This window comes from Diabrotica virgifera, chromosome 4, assembly GCF_917563875.1.
Source record: "Diabrotica virgifera virgifera chromosome 4, PGI_DIABVI_V3a".
Classification (NCBI taxonomy): Eukaryota; Metazoa; Arthropoda; class Insecta; order Coleoptera; family Chrysomelidae; genus Diabrotica; species Diabrotica virgifera.
This window is the reverse complement of record NC_065446.1, coordinates 2,593,901-2,613,164: the sequence shown is the minus strand read 5'-3', so window position 1 is coordinate 2,613,164 and position 19,264 is coordinate 2,593,901. Positions and strand designations below refer to the sequence as shown.

The following is a 19,264-nucleotide window of genomic DNA, read 5'->3' as shown; positions in this document are numbered from 1 at the left end:
ATCTCGACGCGATCGCCATCGTGAACGCTATCGCGCCGTTATCGCTTCGGTGCGTTTTCCGCTTAATGCTTCCAAATGCAGCGTAAAATTTTTTGGATATTTCAGTGTCTCGAACATGGTCTATTTCTTGCTTATTTCCCTGGAGTATGATTGAATTCATACAAAGTTGTTAATAGATTTCAGTAGTTCCCATACTGTTTTCTGAATTTAACAATAAACAGTGCATTTAAAGTAATTATTATAATTGTGGTCATTATACTATTCTACTCCTATAAATAAAAGTCAAGATCATTTTTCTGAATAAAAATCAGTGAGCATATTGTAAATATATTGAGTAGTTTATCGTCGACAAAATGTCAAAGTCTATAATATATACAAGTATATTTTATTTAATAGTTATTGAATTAGCAATAACAGAAGCTGCTCCACAATCGGTGAGTTTTTCTTTTAAATGAAATAACATAAATACAAATACATAACATTTTTTTAATTGTACTTTATTTAACAATTAGAATATACATCCTACAAGTTAAAGTATTGACTTGGGATCTGGGCTCATCATTGGTGTGAAGGAATTCCTTCCAGTGAAGGAGTCCTAGGTTGTTTTCATGTCAGCTGGCCATAGTCGCTTTAACCTTCTGGCAATTGGTTGTTGTACTAGCGGCTGTAAGACTGCGTTGGGGTGTGTTTCCATTTTCTCGTGGTGTCTGTTGTACCTATCTTTAATGACATCTGTGATGAATGGAACCTTCAGATCTTCATATAGTGTTAAATTCGACACGAACCAAGATGCATTTGTGATCATGCGTAGAATTTTTGACTGGCTCCTTTTGGTTTTGATTATGGTGTTGTATATCAGCAGTTTATTTTCCAAACTTAGTTTTGATTTTCTAACCATTAGCCAGTAGAGTTCTTCGACTTTCATGTCGATTTGTTTTCTCTTCTTTGTTATGTGCACTTTCCCAGTAAGTTGAGAGTCTAGATGTATGCCGAGATATTTGGAAGAGTTGTATAGTGATGGACACTGATCTTTTCTTGTAGTAAAGTTGACGTGAATGGATTTAGCCTCATTTATGTTAACTTTCCATTTTTTTGCCCAATTTTGTAGGTTTGCTAGGTCATTCTGTAGGATGTTGGAAGCTTCTACTGGATCTTGGTGAATTGGTAAGATGACGGTGTCGTCCGCAAAGGTTCCTATGACAGTGTGTGGAAAGGTAGGAATATCTGATGTGAATATTAAATATAAAATGGACCCAGGACACTGCCTTGCGGAACTCAGGCCTTGATCGGAAATTTTTGAGAATATTCATCAAAAATACACAACATGAATACAAAATTTTGCCAAAACCCAAAAAAAATAAACCAAAAATGAAGATTTGGAAATTGATAATTAAAAGTGTTTATTATTTAAAAAAACGTCTACAATTCTAATATACCTCCATTTTACAAAAATTTTGTAAAATGAAAGTACTTTATTTTTTCGTATGTGTATTGGGCTGTATTTCGTAAAATAAAGAAACAAAAATAAATTTTTTTCTCCTTTTTTCAGTGCTGTCTCCTCATCGGAGGTTAGATATCATCATCACTATCTTTACTCTATCTACAGCTGTTCTGAAGAGTTCTGTAGCACTAAAACTCTATAGCACTCTCAGGGCCCCCGCTACCATATGTGCAAAGTGTGCAATGCACACGGGCGCCAACCTTTAGGGGCGCCAAAACCCGGGGTCAAAAATTGCAAAACAAATTTGGAAAAAAACAAAAATTTATTTTAAAATAGTTGAAGAAATTAAATAGGATTAGATGTAAATATGAGAAGAAGAGGAAAAAACAGAATACTTTGGCCATATAATTAGAGGACCTAAATACCATCTACTTCGCCTTATAATACATGGACAAGTAGAGGGATCGAGAAGGATTGGTCTTCAAGAAACTTTCATGGTTGCGTAATATTAGACAATGGTGTGGAACCAAAGTAGAAAAATTATTTCGCGCAGCAGCCGATAGAGAACGGTTTTAGGGACTTGTATGTAAAAATGGACACGGCACCTAATGAAGAAGATTTTATACATCCACACGAAATTTTATTAGTACATAATCCAGTTACTGCCTATTCCTATGTGCGAGAAATGTCAGAAGTCAGGCATTTTAATTTATTTTTCTTCTTCTTCAGGTGCCATCTCCGCTACGGAGGTTGGCAATCATCATAGCTATTTTAATTTTTGAGGCAGTAGCTCTAAATAGTTGTTTTGAGCTGCATCCAAACCATTCTCTCAGGTTCTTCAGCCATGAAATTCGTCTTCTGCCGATGCTTCTTCTGCCATCTATCTTTCCCTGCATTATGAGTCGCAGGATGCCATACTTCTCGCCCCGCATCACATGTCCGAGGTACTGTAGTTTTCTTTCTTTAATTGTCAGTTCAACTTCCTTCTCTTTACCTATTCTTCTCAGTACTTCATTGTTCGTAACTCACAATTTATTTTATTAAGATTATATTCTGTTTGTTTTATTTTGATATTTTAGTATACTAATAATAGTCCATTTACTCACGGTTTTTGATGTGAATTTTAAAGGACCGCTTGTATTGACATGAAATTTGGTATACACATATTTCACATAGCTAGCACGTCAAAGAAAAAAAGTTTATTGTACCGATCTCTGCTTTTTGCCCTGGAATGAGTTTCACCCCTTCTCGGGGGTGAAAAACATACGTTCAAAATATGTCCGGAATTGGATAAACTGACTTCCTAAGCAACTTTGGTTCTATAGAGGTAGTTCACAAAATGGGGTATATTTATGAAGTCTGTAAACCCAGTAGAAGCAGATTTGTAGCTAATAAAAACTACCTAGGTCCTTATTTGTCAAATTCCAAATCGAATAGTTTAACGTGAAATAACCAAAAAATTAAGCACTTTTCGGGGAAAACTCATTACAAGTTCTTTAAAGTGTTAAAAAAAGCAATTTTGTTTTTAAAAAAACTTTCTAGCATCAAAAGTAAGTAAATTACGCTCAAAATAAAGGCCCCTTATTTTTTGGCAAAACAAATCGTAAAACTCACTCCCTAATAATTGACATCCCAAATGAAATAATTGGCACCCCTTTAACATTTACTTTATATAATGTATTGTTTATATCTTATAATCTGTAAGTTTCATCTGTTTTTTTTTATAAAAAACAATCCTTTTTTTTTTAAATAACTTAAAAATCATTAGTGATACCAAAAATCTCAAGCAGTAAAAAAATGTAGGTTTTGCTTTTCTGAATATTTTGGATTTTTTGTTTTCCTGTAAGACAAAAATTTGTTGAGATATGGCTGTTCAAAATTTGAATACACTTGTGATTAGTAGCTCGTTCCAGCCCTTTTAACCTATAAAATGTCCAGATCATATAAGCAGTACATAAGTAAATTAACTTGTGGTAAAGCGGTAACGATTAATTTCATTTGGAATTCTAATTAGGGGGGATTTTCACGATCTTTTTTACTAAAAAAAAGGGACCGACATTATTTTGAGCGTAACTTAGATACTTATTCCTTTTGACGTTAGAAACTTAAAAAAAAATAAAAATAAAGTTTATTGATATTATTATTTTCCCCGATAAGTGCTTGATTTTTTGGTTATTTAACGTTGAAATATTCGATTTGGAATTTGACGAATAAGAACCTAATTTTCATTAGCTGCAACTCGGCTTCTACTGGGTCTACAAACTTCTTATTATATACACCATTTTTTCACTTTTTTATGAGCTATATTTTTGCTAAGAATATATGAGCTATATTTTTCAATAAAATACTTACTTTTTGAGTTATTTGCGAAAAACCGTCTAAAAACCTGTATTTGTTGAAAAATGTTTTTCGCCTCCCAGAAAGGGTGAAACTCACATCCAGGGCAAAAGCACACATCAGCACAATAGCTTTTTTTCTTTGGTACATGTTAGATAAGTATATAAAAAATTTCATGATAAATGAAATTCGGACGTTTTGCAATATTTGACCGTGGGTGAATGGACTATAAATATTACTTCTAAAGTTCAGATTTTTGCTTTATTTCAAGCATTTACCTGCCTACCTGCCGTCAAAAAAATATCATATATAAAATATGGCATGATCCAAAATGACTAAGGGGCGCCGAAATTTTTTTTGCACACAGGCGACTGTAACCCTAACGGGGCCCTGACTCTATAGCACTTAAATTCTTGAACCTTGACATACTCCTTCTTCCTATACCCCTTCCTCCTTTTATTTTTTCCTGTAGTATTAGTCCTAGCATTTTATATCGCTGTCCCTTCATTATCCATACAAAAATTTACATAAGTTATATAACTTTATTAACATATTTTTCAGGATATTAAAGAATTACAAAACTTGTTGCAAGCGCTAAGCGAAAATTGTGCAAGAAAAGCTAAAATTTCACAACACTTAGCGACAAATATTGAAAATGGTATATTTGAAGACGATGCTAAGTCAAAAGTAAGATCTAATTATATTTCTTACCTAATTTCATTCATTCATGAAGCATTACAATCCCTAGAGATTATAGTAAAGGCCATGACGTTCAAAATCCTATTCTTAAGATTTTATGTATCTGACTATACTTTTTCTCTTTAATTCTTCCTCAATTTCGGCATTTATTTTCATTCTTACTTCTTAGACCAGTACTAATCTGTAAAAAAACGTGTATTTTTGGATGTGAGATTTGGAATTCGGATTTTTGCAGATAAAGTTAGGTGACACATTCAGTAATAATAATTGACTTATGCTCCTTCTCAAATATGCCCGGAACATTAATAAAGAAATTAAAATATTTAAAAATTTCGAAAAACATCGATTTTTTTCTGCTTTCTTTACTTAAGGCTGTATGACACTATGCATTTTCTTGTATCATTTCTAATATCGTTTCTGATATCAGAAGTTGTATACATTTTCTTGCATCGTTTCTTTGTATGTACATTTGTGCCCTGTATGACACTATGCAAGTTCTTGTATCGAAAATTGTATGAAATTCGGCACGTGATTGGTCGAAATTTTGTTTGTTACCCTGTGTCGCGTTACATTGGTATTGGTGCGTCTAAAGCTGATTTTTAGGATTTTTTAAAATTTATAAACTTTTAAAAATATAACATTTTAATATTTTAATGTTAACCAGAATTTTTACGTTGACTGTTGATTATTTGTGTTTTTTATTTTGTTTTGATATTTGTACTAAAATATTTGCATTAGGATTATCTTCAGTTTGATCCAAATTAGGAACTATTATATTTTCCTCTATTAAAAAATTATGCAACATGAAACCCAAAGTTAATAGTTTGAACTTTACTAGGAGCTAAATATATGGTTATTAGTAGAACATTAATCCATACCAAGCGGTATATTAAGTATCAATAAAAGATTTATAAGTAATACCTAAAAAACACAAATAAATTGATAAATTCATCAAGACATAAATCATAAATATGATCTCATTTCCAGCCGCCATTATGACATTTAGATGTTTTACCAGCAGGTTTTACGTTTTTGCTCTTTGCGCAGAAATTGGCGCAATTCTTGTACAAGAATCTGTGCTTGACACAAATTCTTGTATCGTTTCTGATATCGTTTTTTGTATCTGTGTATGACACTACGCATTTTTTTGACATATCAGAAACGATATCAGAAACGATACAAGAAAATGCATAGTGTCATGCAGCCTTTATAACTTTAAAACGGTTCGTTTCGAATTTTGTATGATATACGACTGCTGGTCAAAAATGCCTTAAGGTATTACCTTTTCTGCAATATAGCAATAAATACAAAATAAGAACGCAAAATACGGCTGTTGTTATTCAGTGTTTTTTAACCACTTTGGTGGCACTTAAAACCTTAGCAATCCGCTTCGAAAATTCTTATAACTTACTTAAATGGTCTACCAAATTTCATTAAAATCGACCTAATAGATTTTGCATAATAAATTTGCAATGTAAATGTTTTTAAAAAAGTTTAATTTTTTTTTCTGAACAAAAAGTAGACCATTTAGAAGTTGGCTAATTTTTTTACATATAAACAGGTGCTCTACCTATCTAATACACTTTACAGAATTAAAATCGGATTGTTTAAGGGGCCTCAGCAATGTTTTAAAATTATAAACAATTTTTGGCTTATAAATAAATAGCTTTGTTTAATTATCGCCGAATTACATGATTTAGGTTGAGACCTTCACTTGTCCAAAGGACATGTTTAACTCTAGGTTCTAGATTACAATAATGGATTTTTTTTAAATGGAATTTACTAGCCAGTAAAACTTATAATATTTAGGAACCGTAACCAGGAGCTATCCTAGTTTTCTACTATGCAAAATAAAATTTAATGTGTGTTTGTGTTAATCTACATAGTGTTATGGTAAAATTGGGATATGCATAAAATTGTGTAAAAGACTTACTATAGTTTTTGTTTCTAGTTTTGAACTTATGTGTATATAGTATAAATGAATTTTTAGAATAAACAGCAATATTTGATACATTCTATAACTCACAATCAAGCATTTCACATGACAAGATAATGTACGCGTGGACCCCTACGCAGAAATTCACGGCACCTTAGGAAGAAGATAACTCAAAATCTATACGTGGTGGAAAATTTTAGTGTTTGAATTCGCATTCAGGACGCTTTCAACTCCCCAGTACAGCCATTTTAACATCAGTCACAAATTTTTTTTGTTTATTTGTTGGCTAGTGAATTATTATACATAATTAGTTGTTAAACATAATGCATTTAAAATAATGGTTTAAACTGTTTTCAATTTTAATCGTGGACTTAATTAAAACACTTTAATTTATTACAGGCTTATGTTGCGTGTAACTGGTTGGACTCGACTGTGGTAAGTATAACATTATGGCAAATATGATTTAATAGCAACACACTTGATAATAAGTATGGTTCAACAGCTCAATACTTGCATGTCTGTAATATTAGGTATTGGGCACACACTTAAAGAATTATTATCTCCCTCATGACACTGCTTTATTCAATTCATTATTTTACTTGGTAAATAAGCCACAATTTAAGTTGGAAATTAAATATATTTCCCGTTTCGGTATCTGTGACACCTGTCCTTCATCTGATTTCCTCGTTTCTAACTCTGTCTCTGAGAGTCAGTCCAAGTTGTGACCGTTCCATTCTTCTTTGGGCCACTCTAAGTTTGGTTGCTGTTGTCTAGGTTAACCAATGCTATGCGAAAGTCTACGAAAGCCAGGACCAATGGTCGTTTGTATTCGATAGAACACACTATGAAGTCATACCTAAATGGTTATTTCTTTTTGTAAAATTGTTTAATAAAAATACTTACAATTGACTGGTAATATTGCCCTACAAATATTTAAAGGTACTCCAGTTGTCGGACGCACCAAAGTTAGAAACCTCTATTCGCGATTAAAACTGAATACAGAGGGCAGGTCGAATGCAGGAAAATGGCCGATATAAATGGTATAAACAAACATTTAATTGAGGAACAGAACAATACCGATTTGATTTAAAATATTTTTAATGTACTCATAATGCTGAAATTTACCAAAAATTTCTTAATAGTGGCCAAATTCCATTTAGTCTAGGCGCCAAATAGAGGTCACCGTGTCCTTTTCAATTCTGATGGACAGACTCAACGGTTTCTTATGGATTTTTGGCTGCTGATTACGAATTTCGAGCGTGGATTTCGATCCGAGTGGTCAAAAAATTGTTATAAACAATTTAGTTGTTTATATATTGTTTATAACGCTCTGGCTCATAAACTAAAAGAGATAAAAAAAATTTTTTCAAATAAAATTTGTTCCTTAATAAAAAACGAAGTAAAAAACGTTTACTAAACTTAAATCCAACAGTTAGAACTCAAGATATTGTAAAATTAGTGCACAATGAAAATTGAAAACTGCAAAATATGTATTTTTCTAAGCTTTATCGATAGTAACTCGACTTTTGCGCATGCAAATGAGCTCTAGAAGATCTCATTTTAAAGGTCTATTAATGGGCTTCCAAACAAAGTTTATTAAATTACTTTATCTTCATTTGTTTTAAAGTTATACCCGTTTGAAGTTATACTTTTCTTAAAAAAATTGTACATTAATTTATTTATAAGGGTTTCAAGCAAATTTAAGCCATAAACATTTATACTTTAATTAACAATAATGATACAAGAACTCAAAAGGTACATTTTGAGCTTAAGAAAATGTTCATAACTTTATTTTTGGCCAAGATATCGATATTTTAATAGCGCCAGCTCTGAGACACAAGATCGACTCACAGCGTAAAGTTGTTCTGAAGCTATTTATTTGTGGAATTAATTATTCTAAATGGAAAATAAGCCACAATTTAACTAAAATATTATTTTATTAACGTTTTCACGTCCAAATGGGACGTCGTTGTCAAAATAAAAAATATTAATAAATTAAACAAAAATGTTGTTGCTTATTAAAAAATTCTTCGAATAATTTAATTTAATCTGACTGAATTTAGACATATACATTTTAAAGTAGTTTAAAATGATATTGCCAATATTTATAAGTGGCGTTCCTGGGACGACTTTACTGAAAGATAGTTCATTCGATTACTTACATGAAACCAACCCTACCTCAAATTTTTCATTAAAGATTTAATGAACTATCTTTCAGTAAAGTCGTCCCAGGAACGCAACTCATAAATATTGGCAATATCATTTTAAAGTCTTTTGAGTCAGATTAAATTAAATTATTAGAATAATGTTTTTCTAAGCAACATTTTTGTTTAATTTATTAATGTTTTGTATTTTGACAACGACGTCTGATTTGGGCGTGGAAACGTTAATAAAATAATTCTTCAGTTAAATTGTGGCTTATTTCCCATTTAGAATAATTAATTCCACAAGGAAATATCTCCAGAACAACTTTACGCTGTGAGCCGATCTTGCGCCTCAGAGCTTGCGCTATTAAAATATCGATATCTTGGCCAAAAATAAAGTTACGAACATTTTCTAAGCTCAAAATGTTGCTGTTGATTTTTCTATCATTATTGTTAATTAAAGTATAAATGTTTTTAGCTCAAATTTGCTTGAAAACCTTATAAACAAATTAATGTACAATTTTTTTAAGAAAATTATAATTTCAAACGGGTATAACTTTAAAACAAATGAAGATAAAGTAATTTAACAAACTTTGTTTGGAAGCCTATTAATTAAGCTTCGAAATAAGACCTTCTTTGGCTCATTTTTGTGCGTAGAATCCGAGTTACGATTGATAGAGCTTCGAAAAATACTTATTTTGCAATTTTCAATTTACATCGTGCACTAATTTTACAATATCTTGAGTTATAATTGTTGGATTTAAGATTAATAAACAGTTTTTTCTTCGTTTTTTATTAAAGAACAAATTTTATTTGAAATATTTTTTTATCTCTTTTAGTTTATGAGCCAGAGCCTTATAAACAATTTATAAACAATTAAATTGTTTATAACAATTTTTTGACCACTCGGATCGAAATCCCCCCTCGAAATTCGTAATCAGCAGCCAAAAATCCATAAGAAACCGTTGAGTTTGTCCATCAGAATTGAAAAGGACACGGTGACCCCTCTGGCGCCTAGACTAATTCAAATCAACAATTTTCTGGTTTGTTTATACCACGTAGAGTGGTTTAAATTTATTCCACCAGAGGTCAGATACTTTGTTTCCAATCGCGAATATGTACGAAACGTCCCCCTCCCGAAAATTTTCCGTAGTACAAAAGTTGTCCGACTCTACATGATATTTTTTCAAAAATTAATAACCATTTTCAATTTCGTTGCAAAGCGAAAATACAGCCGCATCATATTCTAGTCCAATCAGAGAGTGCAGCAAGCACCTCTACCGGTTTCGAAACTTATTAGTCTCTCATCAGGAGGCACATATGCTGCTTTCTCTGACCCAACTAGGACAAACCCCGGCGTGCAGTTACGGATTGCAACGAACGAAATGGCAGGGATACCCTAGCGACAACTGCTAGCAAAAGACTAAGTTTTCAATATAATGGCATATAAAACAACATAATGTTACTCTACATCCCACCAGAATGAAAACAATGGGAACCTTCTCTGGTTACACCTCCGAGGCTTCTACAATTTGCAAGCCATGACGGATGCTGAATCTAAGGAAGATTGGGGAATTTTACAATTAATAATTATAATTTATAATTCACTTGCAAATTGTAGAAGCCTCGGAGGTGTAACCAGAGAAGGTTCCCATTGTTTTCATTCTGGTGGGATGTAGAGTATCATTATGTTGTTTTATATGCCATTATATTGAAAACTTAGTCTTTTGCTAGCAGTTGTCGCTAGGGCATCCCTGCCATTTCGTTCGTTGCAATCCGTAACTGCACGCCGGGGTTTGTCCTAGTTGGGTCAGAGAAAGCAGCGTATGTGCCTCCTGATGAGAGACTAATAAGTTTCGAAACCGGTAGAGGTGCTTGCTGCACTCTCTGATTGGACTAGAATATGATGCGGCTGTATTTTCGTTTTGCAACGAAATTGAAAATGGTTATTCATTTTTGTTTTACATGTTTACTCCGATTGAAGTACGAAGGGAACCATTCTCGTTGGAACTTTACCGCGCTGAGCAGATGGGACGTGAATTATAAATTGTAAAATTCCCTCATCTTCCTTAATCTCAGCATCCGTATGGCTTGCAAATTGTAGAAGCCTCGGAGGTGTAATCAGATAAGGTTCCCATTGTTTTCAGTCTGGTGGGATGTAGAGTAACATTAAGAGCCCGCGCAGACTGCAGACTTTTTAGTCGGCCGATAGTTTAGTCGGTTTCTTAATCAGTACAGAGAGGTATGCATCGGTGAATCGGTGTAATGTGCGCATCTGCATACCTCTCTGTACTGATTAAGAAGCCGACTAAACTATCGGCTGATTAAAAAGTCTGCAGTCTGCGCGGGCTCTATGTTGTTTTATATGCCATTAGATTAGAAACTTAGTCTTATGAAATTTTTGTTGAATATTTTTCCTGTAACTTTTTGCCAATCCCAACGCTGAAGATTTTGGCCTTATGGATTTTGTAGTGTTATATTTTTACCAGTTGCAATGGATTGAATTGGTAGCGGTAGTTTCTGACAACAAAGTAATCTTTGTTGAATCCTTGATGCTATTTTCACAACTTTCTTCCTAATAGTTTACTGTGAGTTCAGTTTGTAAAAAAATTGGGTGTATGTAATATTAACAAAAATTTATGAGTAAAAGCTGAGTTTACAAGTAAAAGTCAATCAAAAAATCAGTTTATGTAACAATATTTTTTTTACTTATCACCAATATATTCTGTGATGAATAATATTGATAAAAAATATTGTTCTTGAAAATCTCATCCATTCTGTTTTGATCTTCTTTTTTTGTTCTTCGTCTAGCCATTCACGTCCACATCTGAACATAAGCCTCTTCAAGCCTTCCTTTCCATTGTTTTTTGTTGTACGCTACTTGTAGCCAATTTTTCCCGACAGTTCGTTTTAGATCATGGTCTGCCTCTGGGTATTTTGTGTTGGTATCGTCTCCAGGTTAGAATTGTTCTGTGCCATTTGTTTAGATCGCTCCTAGCTACATGTCCAGTGTATTCCCATTTTAATTTTAATGATTTTTGTACCACATCGATGACTTTGGTTTTCTGTCTTATCCTGTTTTGATCTATTATATATTATTTCAGTTTACTTTTACACCACGTCAGTACTCGTATTGATTCACTTCTGAAGAAATAATCTTTGAATTTAATGTAATCATGGCTTACTTACAATACAACTACGATGGTTTGGTCACGTACAAAGAATGCACGAAGACAGAATCCCAGAACAAGTACAAAACTGGAGACCGCAAGGTAGAAGAAGAAGAGGTAGACCGAGGAAAAGTTGGCAGGCAGGAATAAACAAAGCCATGGATGAAAGAGGTCTGCAAGTAGATCAATGTGCGGACAGAGAGGAATGGCGAATGGGTATCGGAAGACGGAGAACGTTGTAAACCGATAATATACAGGATGTCCCGAAAAGATTGGTCATAAATTATACCAGACATTTTGGATTCAAAAATAGTTCGATTGAACCTAGCGTACCTTAGTACAAATGTGCTCATAAAAAGAGTTACAGCCCTTTGAAGTTACAAAATGAAAATCGATTTTTTTCAATATATCGAAAACTATCAGAGATTTTTTATTGAAAATGGACATGTATCATTCTCATGCGAGGAGCATTTTAAAATATAATTATAGTGAGATTTGTCCACCCCATAAAAATTTTATGGGAGTTTTGTTTCCTTAAACCCCCCCCCCCAAACTTTTGTGTACGTTCCAATTAATTCATTATTGTGGTACCATTAGTTAAACAGAACGTTTTTAAAACTTTTTGCCTCTTAGTATTTTTTCTATAAGCGAGTTTTTATCGAGATACGGCTTCTATTTTAATAAATTTACATACAAATTCTATGGGGGTTTTGTTCCTTTAAACCCCCCAAATGTTTGTGTACGTTCCAATTAAACTATTATTGTGGTACCATTAGTTAAACACAGTGATTTTAAAACTTTTTTGCCTCTTAGTCTTTTTTTCATAAGTCACCTTTTATCGAGATGTGGCTTATTTTTCAAGATATACCCAAAAATGTACATTATAAATAAATTTGCAGATGTTTGCAGATATAACAGGTCTGTATAATCGTACTTAACCATATACAAGAATATGTGGTGGATTCGACAAATATTCAAAATATCTCGAAAAACACTGGCTTATAGAAAAAGTACTAAGAGGAAAAAAAGTTTTAAAATCACTGTGTTTAACTAATGGTGCTAAAATAATAATTTAATTGAAACGTACACAAAAGTTTGGGAGGGTTTAAAGGAACAAACCCCCATAAATTTTTTATGGGGTCCACAAATTTCACTTTAATTTCTTTTTAAGATGATGCTGCCATAAGAATGCCACTTGTCCATTTTCAATAAAAAATCTCCAAGAGTTTTCGATATATGAAAAAAAATCGATTTTCATTTTGAAACTTCAAAGGGCTGTAACTTTTTTTGTGTGCACTATTGTATATAGGTAAGTTAGGTTCAATCAACCTATTTTTGACCCCAGAATCCGTGGTATAATTTATGACCAATCTTTTCGGGACACCCTGTATATGGCTTACTTAAACCATGAATGATACTGATTCAACAAATGACCCTTGGTATCATGGCTAAGAAAAATCAACAGCAATTTTAATTCGTTCGTTTTGCATAAATAAATTTGAAAAAACATCTTTTTTCTCCTAAAAACACACATACATCTCTCATCTTGACAATTTTCTGCCTCCCGCGATTTCAAAAAATTATAGTAGTATTTGTGTAGAACTACCATTTGCCTGATAATTTATATTGATATCATTAGTTAAAATATTTCTAGATAGACGAGCAGGGAAATTTAAATGAGGATATACTGGATCACCTTTGTCCACCATCCAAGAAACCCCAATTGACGAACTTGATTATAAGGTGTCATAAAGCACAACCAAGTAAGTTATAAATATAATTAAAAATACTTCTATACTACTTGAATTAATAGCTTTTATTTTAATAAAATTACATGTTGGTAGAGTAATAAATAGTGAAGACCAACTAAAAATATTGATGAACATATTATCAGAAATAAGTCACTGCTGGACATTACCTTTTCCAAAACCAAAATCATGGTATTCCACAAGAACCCCCATGATCAAATTACACCCAACATACAAATAAATGGTATCACCCTTCAGAGTTCCCAAAGCTTCATATACCAGAGAGAGCAGAGAGCTAAATAGTCGGCTAGACCTATGAAAAGAAATTAGAAGACGCATTGAAATAGCAAGGTCTGGTTTCATGGACGTGCGTAAAATACTCTGTAACACTGTAACCCCAAGCTATCAGTCACAATAAGATTTAGAACACTAAAGTGTTATGTGTGGTCTCTATTACTATATGGCAGTGAGACCTGGACATTAAAACAGTATGACGTCAACAAACTGAATTCATTCGAAATGTGGATGTACCGCCGAATCCTAAGAATAAGCTGGACCAGCAGCACTACGAATGAAGAAGTACTGGAAATAATGAACACAAGTCCTCATCTGATCAATACAATCAAAATTAGAAAGACGTGGTGACGCCTAGGACATATATTGCGCCATAGGGGATTTGAGCAGCTCCAGGTAATATTAGAAGGCAAAATCAGAAGGCAAGTCCTCATCTGATCAATACAATCAAAATTAGAAAGACGTGGTGACGTCTAGGACACATAATGCGCCATAGGGAATTTGAGCAGCTCCAGGTAATATTAGAAGGCAAAATCAAAGGTAAAAGGGGTATGGGAAGAAAAAAAATCCTGGCTCCGAAACATCAGAGATTGGACCCACACAACAGGGAATGACTTAATTCATCAAGCCCAGAACAGAGAAAAATTTGCCATATTGATCGTCAACCTGAATAGAGAAGGAACTTAGGAGGAGGAGGGGAATAAATACACTTTAGATAATTTAAATTAACGCTAGTCATCGTATTAAGCTTAACACCAAAGTACGAAAAGTTACTTAGAAATAAATAATAGTTAGCTAGAAAGTCTGGTATTCTCTATTTTTATATGCATCGGAATGTTGGACAAACAAACAGACAAAAAAAAATAGATGCTTTTGAGACATATGATGGCGTTCTCCAACAGATCCAAATAAAGAAGAGACTACGTATTAGAAGAAATGGTTTGGAAATAATTACAGTGGGGGGCATGGTCCACAATAAAAGTAGTTGTTTGCATCTCGAACGGTCGTTCATGATAGTTGAGTCCCATTGTTCTTAAATCTGGTCATATCAACTCTCCATTCTCTAACATTCTAAGGACCTTCTCCTTGTCGGGGCTTTCCCCCAGATTAACTAAGTAAGGCGGTTATCAAGGAGTCTATGGACATGGCCAGCCCATCTTAGACGTTGGGATTTAATCTCTTGGTCTACTGGTTAGTATTCGGGTCGTAAATGGTTTTAAAGGTCCTTCTGAGGATTTTGAAGCAGCCATATGCTTATAAGCCTTTCGGCGGCAATAAGGAAGAAGATGTATAGGTGTACCATAAATGGAAAAACATTGAGTACTTGGAATCCAAGCTCAAGCTTCCACGTAACCAAGATTAGACGATGAACACTTGGACTTGGACTTTGGACAAATCTGAGTTCGAAATTTTTTCATTATTTTTCAAATCTGAAATAATTCAATTTATTCATCACAACAGCGAACTCTACATTCAGAAAGATAAAAATATTCTTAACTATACGGATTCTGAGGTCTGAAGTTCTTCAGTTTTCGAATTTAATTTTAATAAGCTAATATCACCATGTCCTTTCTGAAGATTACGGGCTACTACAGCTACTACAGAAGATATGAATATGATGATTTAATAAATCATCACAAGGCAGGTGTACTGTATGCCGAAGAAACAAATACTTACGAGTGTACCAAATTTCAAAATGTATTCAAAAGGTATAGATGAACTAGTCGACAAGTTGATATATACTTGCATCCACGACCTGTCGTTCACCGTGATAACAATCTTTAGCGAACTAGTTCCTTTTATACGCACAAGAGTGAATACAAATAAAAAGAAGATAAAGATGAGTTAGATTTGATTACAGTACAGAGCCTCTACTATGTGCTTATACATATTTCGGTGTTACCGTAGCCTCCTCGGAGCACCTATGTAGAGGCACTGAACTGGAATCAAATATTTTCATATCTTCAAATTAAACAATTTTAAAACATAATTTGTTTTAGAAAATCAATCTGTCGAGGACATAATATACGGAATGTCAAAATGTATATATCCCGAAGACACAACAGTAAGTACCTAATCAAGTAAATATAAAAATTATTTCTTCTCTTAAAAAAATTTAACTGTCGCTAATTTATTTCAGTGCGAATTTGCTCCAAAATGAATCGTTTAAAGTTATAACCATGGAAAGTGGAAAAAAACATGTTTTGAATTATTTTTAAAAAATTTGATTTTATATATGTATGTATTAATATTTCCAACCCGTTGAGAGGGAAGGAAAACCAGTTATTATTGTTGAAGTTATCACACAAGTTGTTCTGCTAAAATCAGAACTGCACCCCTCAAAACAGATCATTTCTGGTTTATACATATTATTAACAGTACCATATATAATATACAGTGATTAGCGCGTTAATAACCGGCAAAATAACGCAAAAGATGGACACATTAAGTTGTGAGATAGAAAGAAATGAAACTAGTGAAGGTGGAAGATTTAGCGACTTTTTTTTTTGTTTTATAGCATAGACTTGGGCAGCGCCGGTTTAACCAGGGGTCTTTTGGGTGCTGTAGCACCGGGCGGTTGAATGTTCTAGGGCGGTACGCGCGAAGCGCGTGCTGTTCCGAAATTATATGATTATGGTAAAATAAAATTTGCATACAAATCCACATGATATAATAATAAAAATTTTTCTGGTTTATCATTAACTTGAAAACTTAACAATAATTTATAAATAAATAATTATTATTAACGTCGACGTACCTATATGGTTTATACATTGTGTTCAGTTTATGTTATCTAAATGTCAGATAACGTACAAACATGCCGCGCGCCGTAAAATTATATCATTTTACAGCGTTTAAGAATATAATTAGACCAGTAAGAATCTGTTTTTAGGTGGATGTGAGAGGTGGCATTCAGATTTTTGCGGATAAAGTTAGGTGATAACTTCGTTAATAATAATTAATTTATGCTCCTTCTCAAGTATGCCCGGAACATTAATAAAAAAATAAAATATTTAAAAATTTCAAAACTTTTTCGTTTTTTTATACTTTTTTTGCTTAAAACTTAAAAACTATTCATTTTAGAACAAAGTTCTATAGGAATAAAACAAAGATAATTCAATTTTCTATCAGATGCGATTTGTTAAAATTCGTGAGCGGCCGTGGGTAACGGCATAAACGCTGGCCTCATACGCCAGTAGACGTGGGTTCGATCCCTGCCAAAGACAAACCATTTTCATTTCCAATAATGACACGAGCCGTCTCACCGTGCCTCGGAGAGTACGTTAAGCCGTCGGTCCCCCTGGGCTAGTGTACATCGACACTAGTTACTTGAAACAGGGTTAAAGATGTAATTGGCGCTGGAACTATCCGAAAGGATCTCCCCGGCAAAAATGCCATACGATATTATTATTATTATGTTAAAAATGTCTTAATTTATCACCCTTGCTTCAAAATAGCAATAAATATAAAATAAGGGGGCAAAACAAACCTGTCCTTATTCAATTATTTTCCATCACTTAGGTTACACTTGGAACCTTCCTAATTCGCTTAGAAAATTTTTTTAATGTGCTAAAACCGTACACCAAATTTCATTAAAATTAACTTACTAGATTTTGCATAATAATTTTGCAATCTAAACTTTTTTTAAAAAATTAAATTTTTTTAAAATATTGCACAACAAAAACTAGAAAATACAAAGATTTGTCAATTTTTTTACATATAAAGAAGTACTCCACCTATCTAATGCACTTTACAGAATTGAAATCGGATTATTTAAGCAGCCTCAGCAATGTTTTAAAGTTATAAACAATTTTTTGGCTTATAGTGCTGTGTCCAGGAGGGGGTGCTACGGGCTCCTTTATTTAGATGGACTTATACAGGTTTTTTATGTATTTTGACCCGTAGAAGACGAATTTTTTGGGTAACAGTTGATCCGGATGTCGATAAGATTGTTATAAACAAAGAACTTGAGGAATTACACAAAATCGATTTTTCGCAAAATAAAACATTTTTTTGTATTTCTTGGGTAATTCTAAGCAAAAAATGTTCTTACAAGTTTTTTCGTAGGATGCATAGTTTTCGAGATAAACGCGGTGGAACTTTCAAAAAATCGAGAAATTGCAATTTTTGAACGCGAATAACGTTTGATTAAAAAATAAAATAGCAATTCTGCTGACAGCAATTGAAAGTTTAAGTCAAATTATACCGGTTTTAATTATTAATTGAAATAAAGTTAAGAAATATTTTTGAGCCTGGGCGCGGCATCCGTATCAGCACCGGGCGGCAGACTGTGTTAAACCGGCACTGGACTTGGGTGTCAATTAGCCAGTCACAACTTTTTTGTTTTCTATTCATACATAAAGAAGGCAATGAGGTCCTTAGAGTTCCATAGTAAACTCTTCCACAGCTCTCTACTTAGTTCAAAAGCTGCAGCTGGCCGCTATGGACTATCCAAGTTGCTCACAACATTTTTCCATTATACATCTTCTTCTTCTTCTTCTTCTTCTTTCATATGTACATAATATATCAAATTATGAGGATTAATAAATTTAGAGGTTAATTTTAGTTTCACAGATAAATTTCATTAAACAATCAAATATATTTTTGCTGTTCAGAGACAATAGATAGAATACATTGAAAGGTGGAAACACATTACATTTTATTAAATCTTCGATTAAATTATAGGTGTATGGTATGTATTTTGTGCACTCAAAGAAAGTGTGATTCAAATCACCCACCTTCTGACATTCAGTACAAAGATTTGAATCAAAAACTTTAATTCTTGCTAGCGATAAAAACCTATAAATTTACATTCTACTTATTGTTTCCCACATTTAGACGCATCGGACGAGTTTGGCAACTGTCACTATGGCAGTGACAGTTTTAGCTGACATACTCCTCTGATACGTCTAAAGGTGGGAAACAATAAATAGAATGTAAGTTTATAGGTTTTTATCGCGAAATCTCCCATTTCTCCCACTAGTTTCATTTCTTTTTATCTCACAACTTAATATGTTTTCCATTTTTTGCGTTATTTTGCCGGTTATTAGCGACTTCATCACTAAATAATTGATTATGTACAACTAATATTGTTTTTGTTTTTAGTTATTTAAAATAAAATAAGCAAACGTTCCCATTTCTACGATAGGTAATGAAAGTTCCCGTTTCTAAGAAGATAGATTTATTTGTATGTTGATATGTTTTTACTCTTTATAAATAAATCAATAAAAGACTAATTGTTTATGATTGTTTTATTTGCCTTCTTAAAATGATTTTTAGAATACATCATAGGAGTAAATGTATTGTAGGAAATATGGAAGGTTCTCTTAATGGTCTCTTAAAAATGAAGCTAAAGTAATAAAAATGAATCCCCCCTTAAAAATCTTCTACTGTTGAAAATTTGTAAGTTATCAGGGCAAGGACCGACTTAAATCCTAATTAAATAATTCTGGAAAGGGCCTCGCAACACTCCTTATAGAAAAGTGGTCCAGGTC

General features: G+C 33.0%; 1 protein-coding gene across 1 annotated transcript; it reads left to right on the top strand.

Annotated features, from left to right (window-relative positions):
* The first annotated feature begins 271 nt into the window (after positions 1-271).
* LOC114332999 (uncharacterized) lies at positions 272-19,011 on the top strand. The gene is made up of 6 exons (XM_028282805.2): positions 272-434; positions 4,340-4,465; positions 6,813-6,848; positions 13,382-13,490; positions 15,770-15,834; positions 18,876-19,011. The coding sequence occupies exons 1-6, from the start codon at positions 354-356 to the stop codon at positions 18,891-18,893; spliced, it is 435 nt and encodes a 144-aa protein (XP_028138606.1). The 5' UTR covers positions 272-353; the 3' UTR covers positions 18,894-19,011.
* Positions 19,012-19,264: the final 253 nt, after the last annotated feature.

What these genes read in the sequence shown, in the direction of transcription:
- LOC114332999 (XM_028282805.2), top strand. Translation starts at nt 354, where the DNA reads ATGTCAAAGTCTATAATATATACAAGTATATTTTATTTAATAGTTATT. An exon ending in CAGAAGCTGCTCCACAATCG is followed by an intron (nt 435 to 4,339) that starts GTGAGTTTTTCT and finishes CATATTTTTCAG; the next exon opens with GATATTAAAGAATTACAAAA. An exon ending in GTGTCATAAAGCACAACCAA is followed by an intron (nt 13,491 to 15,769) that starts GTAAGTTATAAA and finishes AATTTGTTTTAG; the next exon opens with AAAATCAATCTGTCGAGGAC.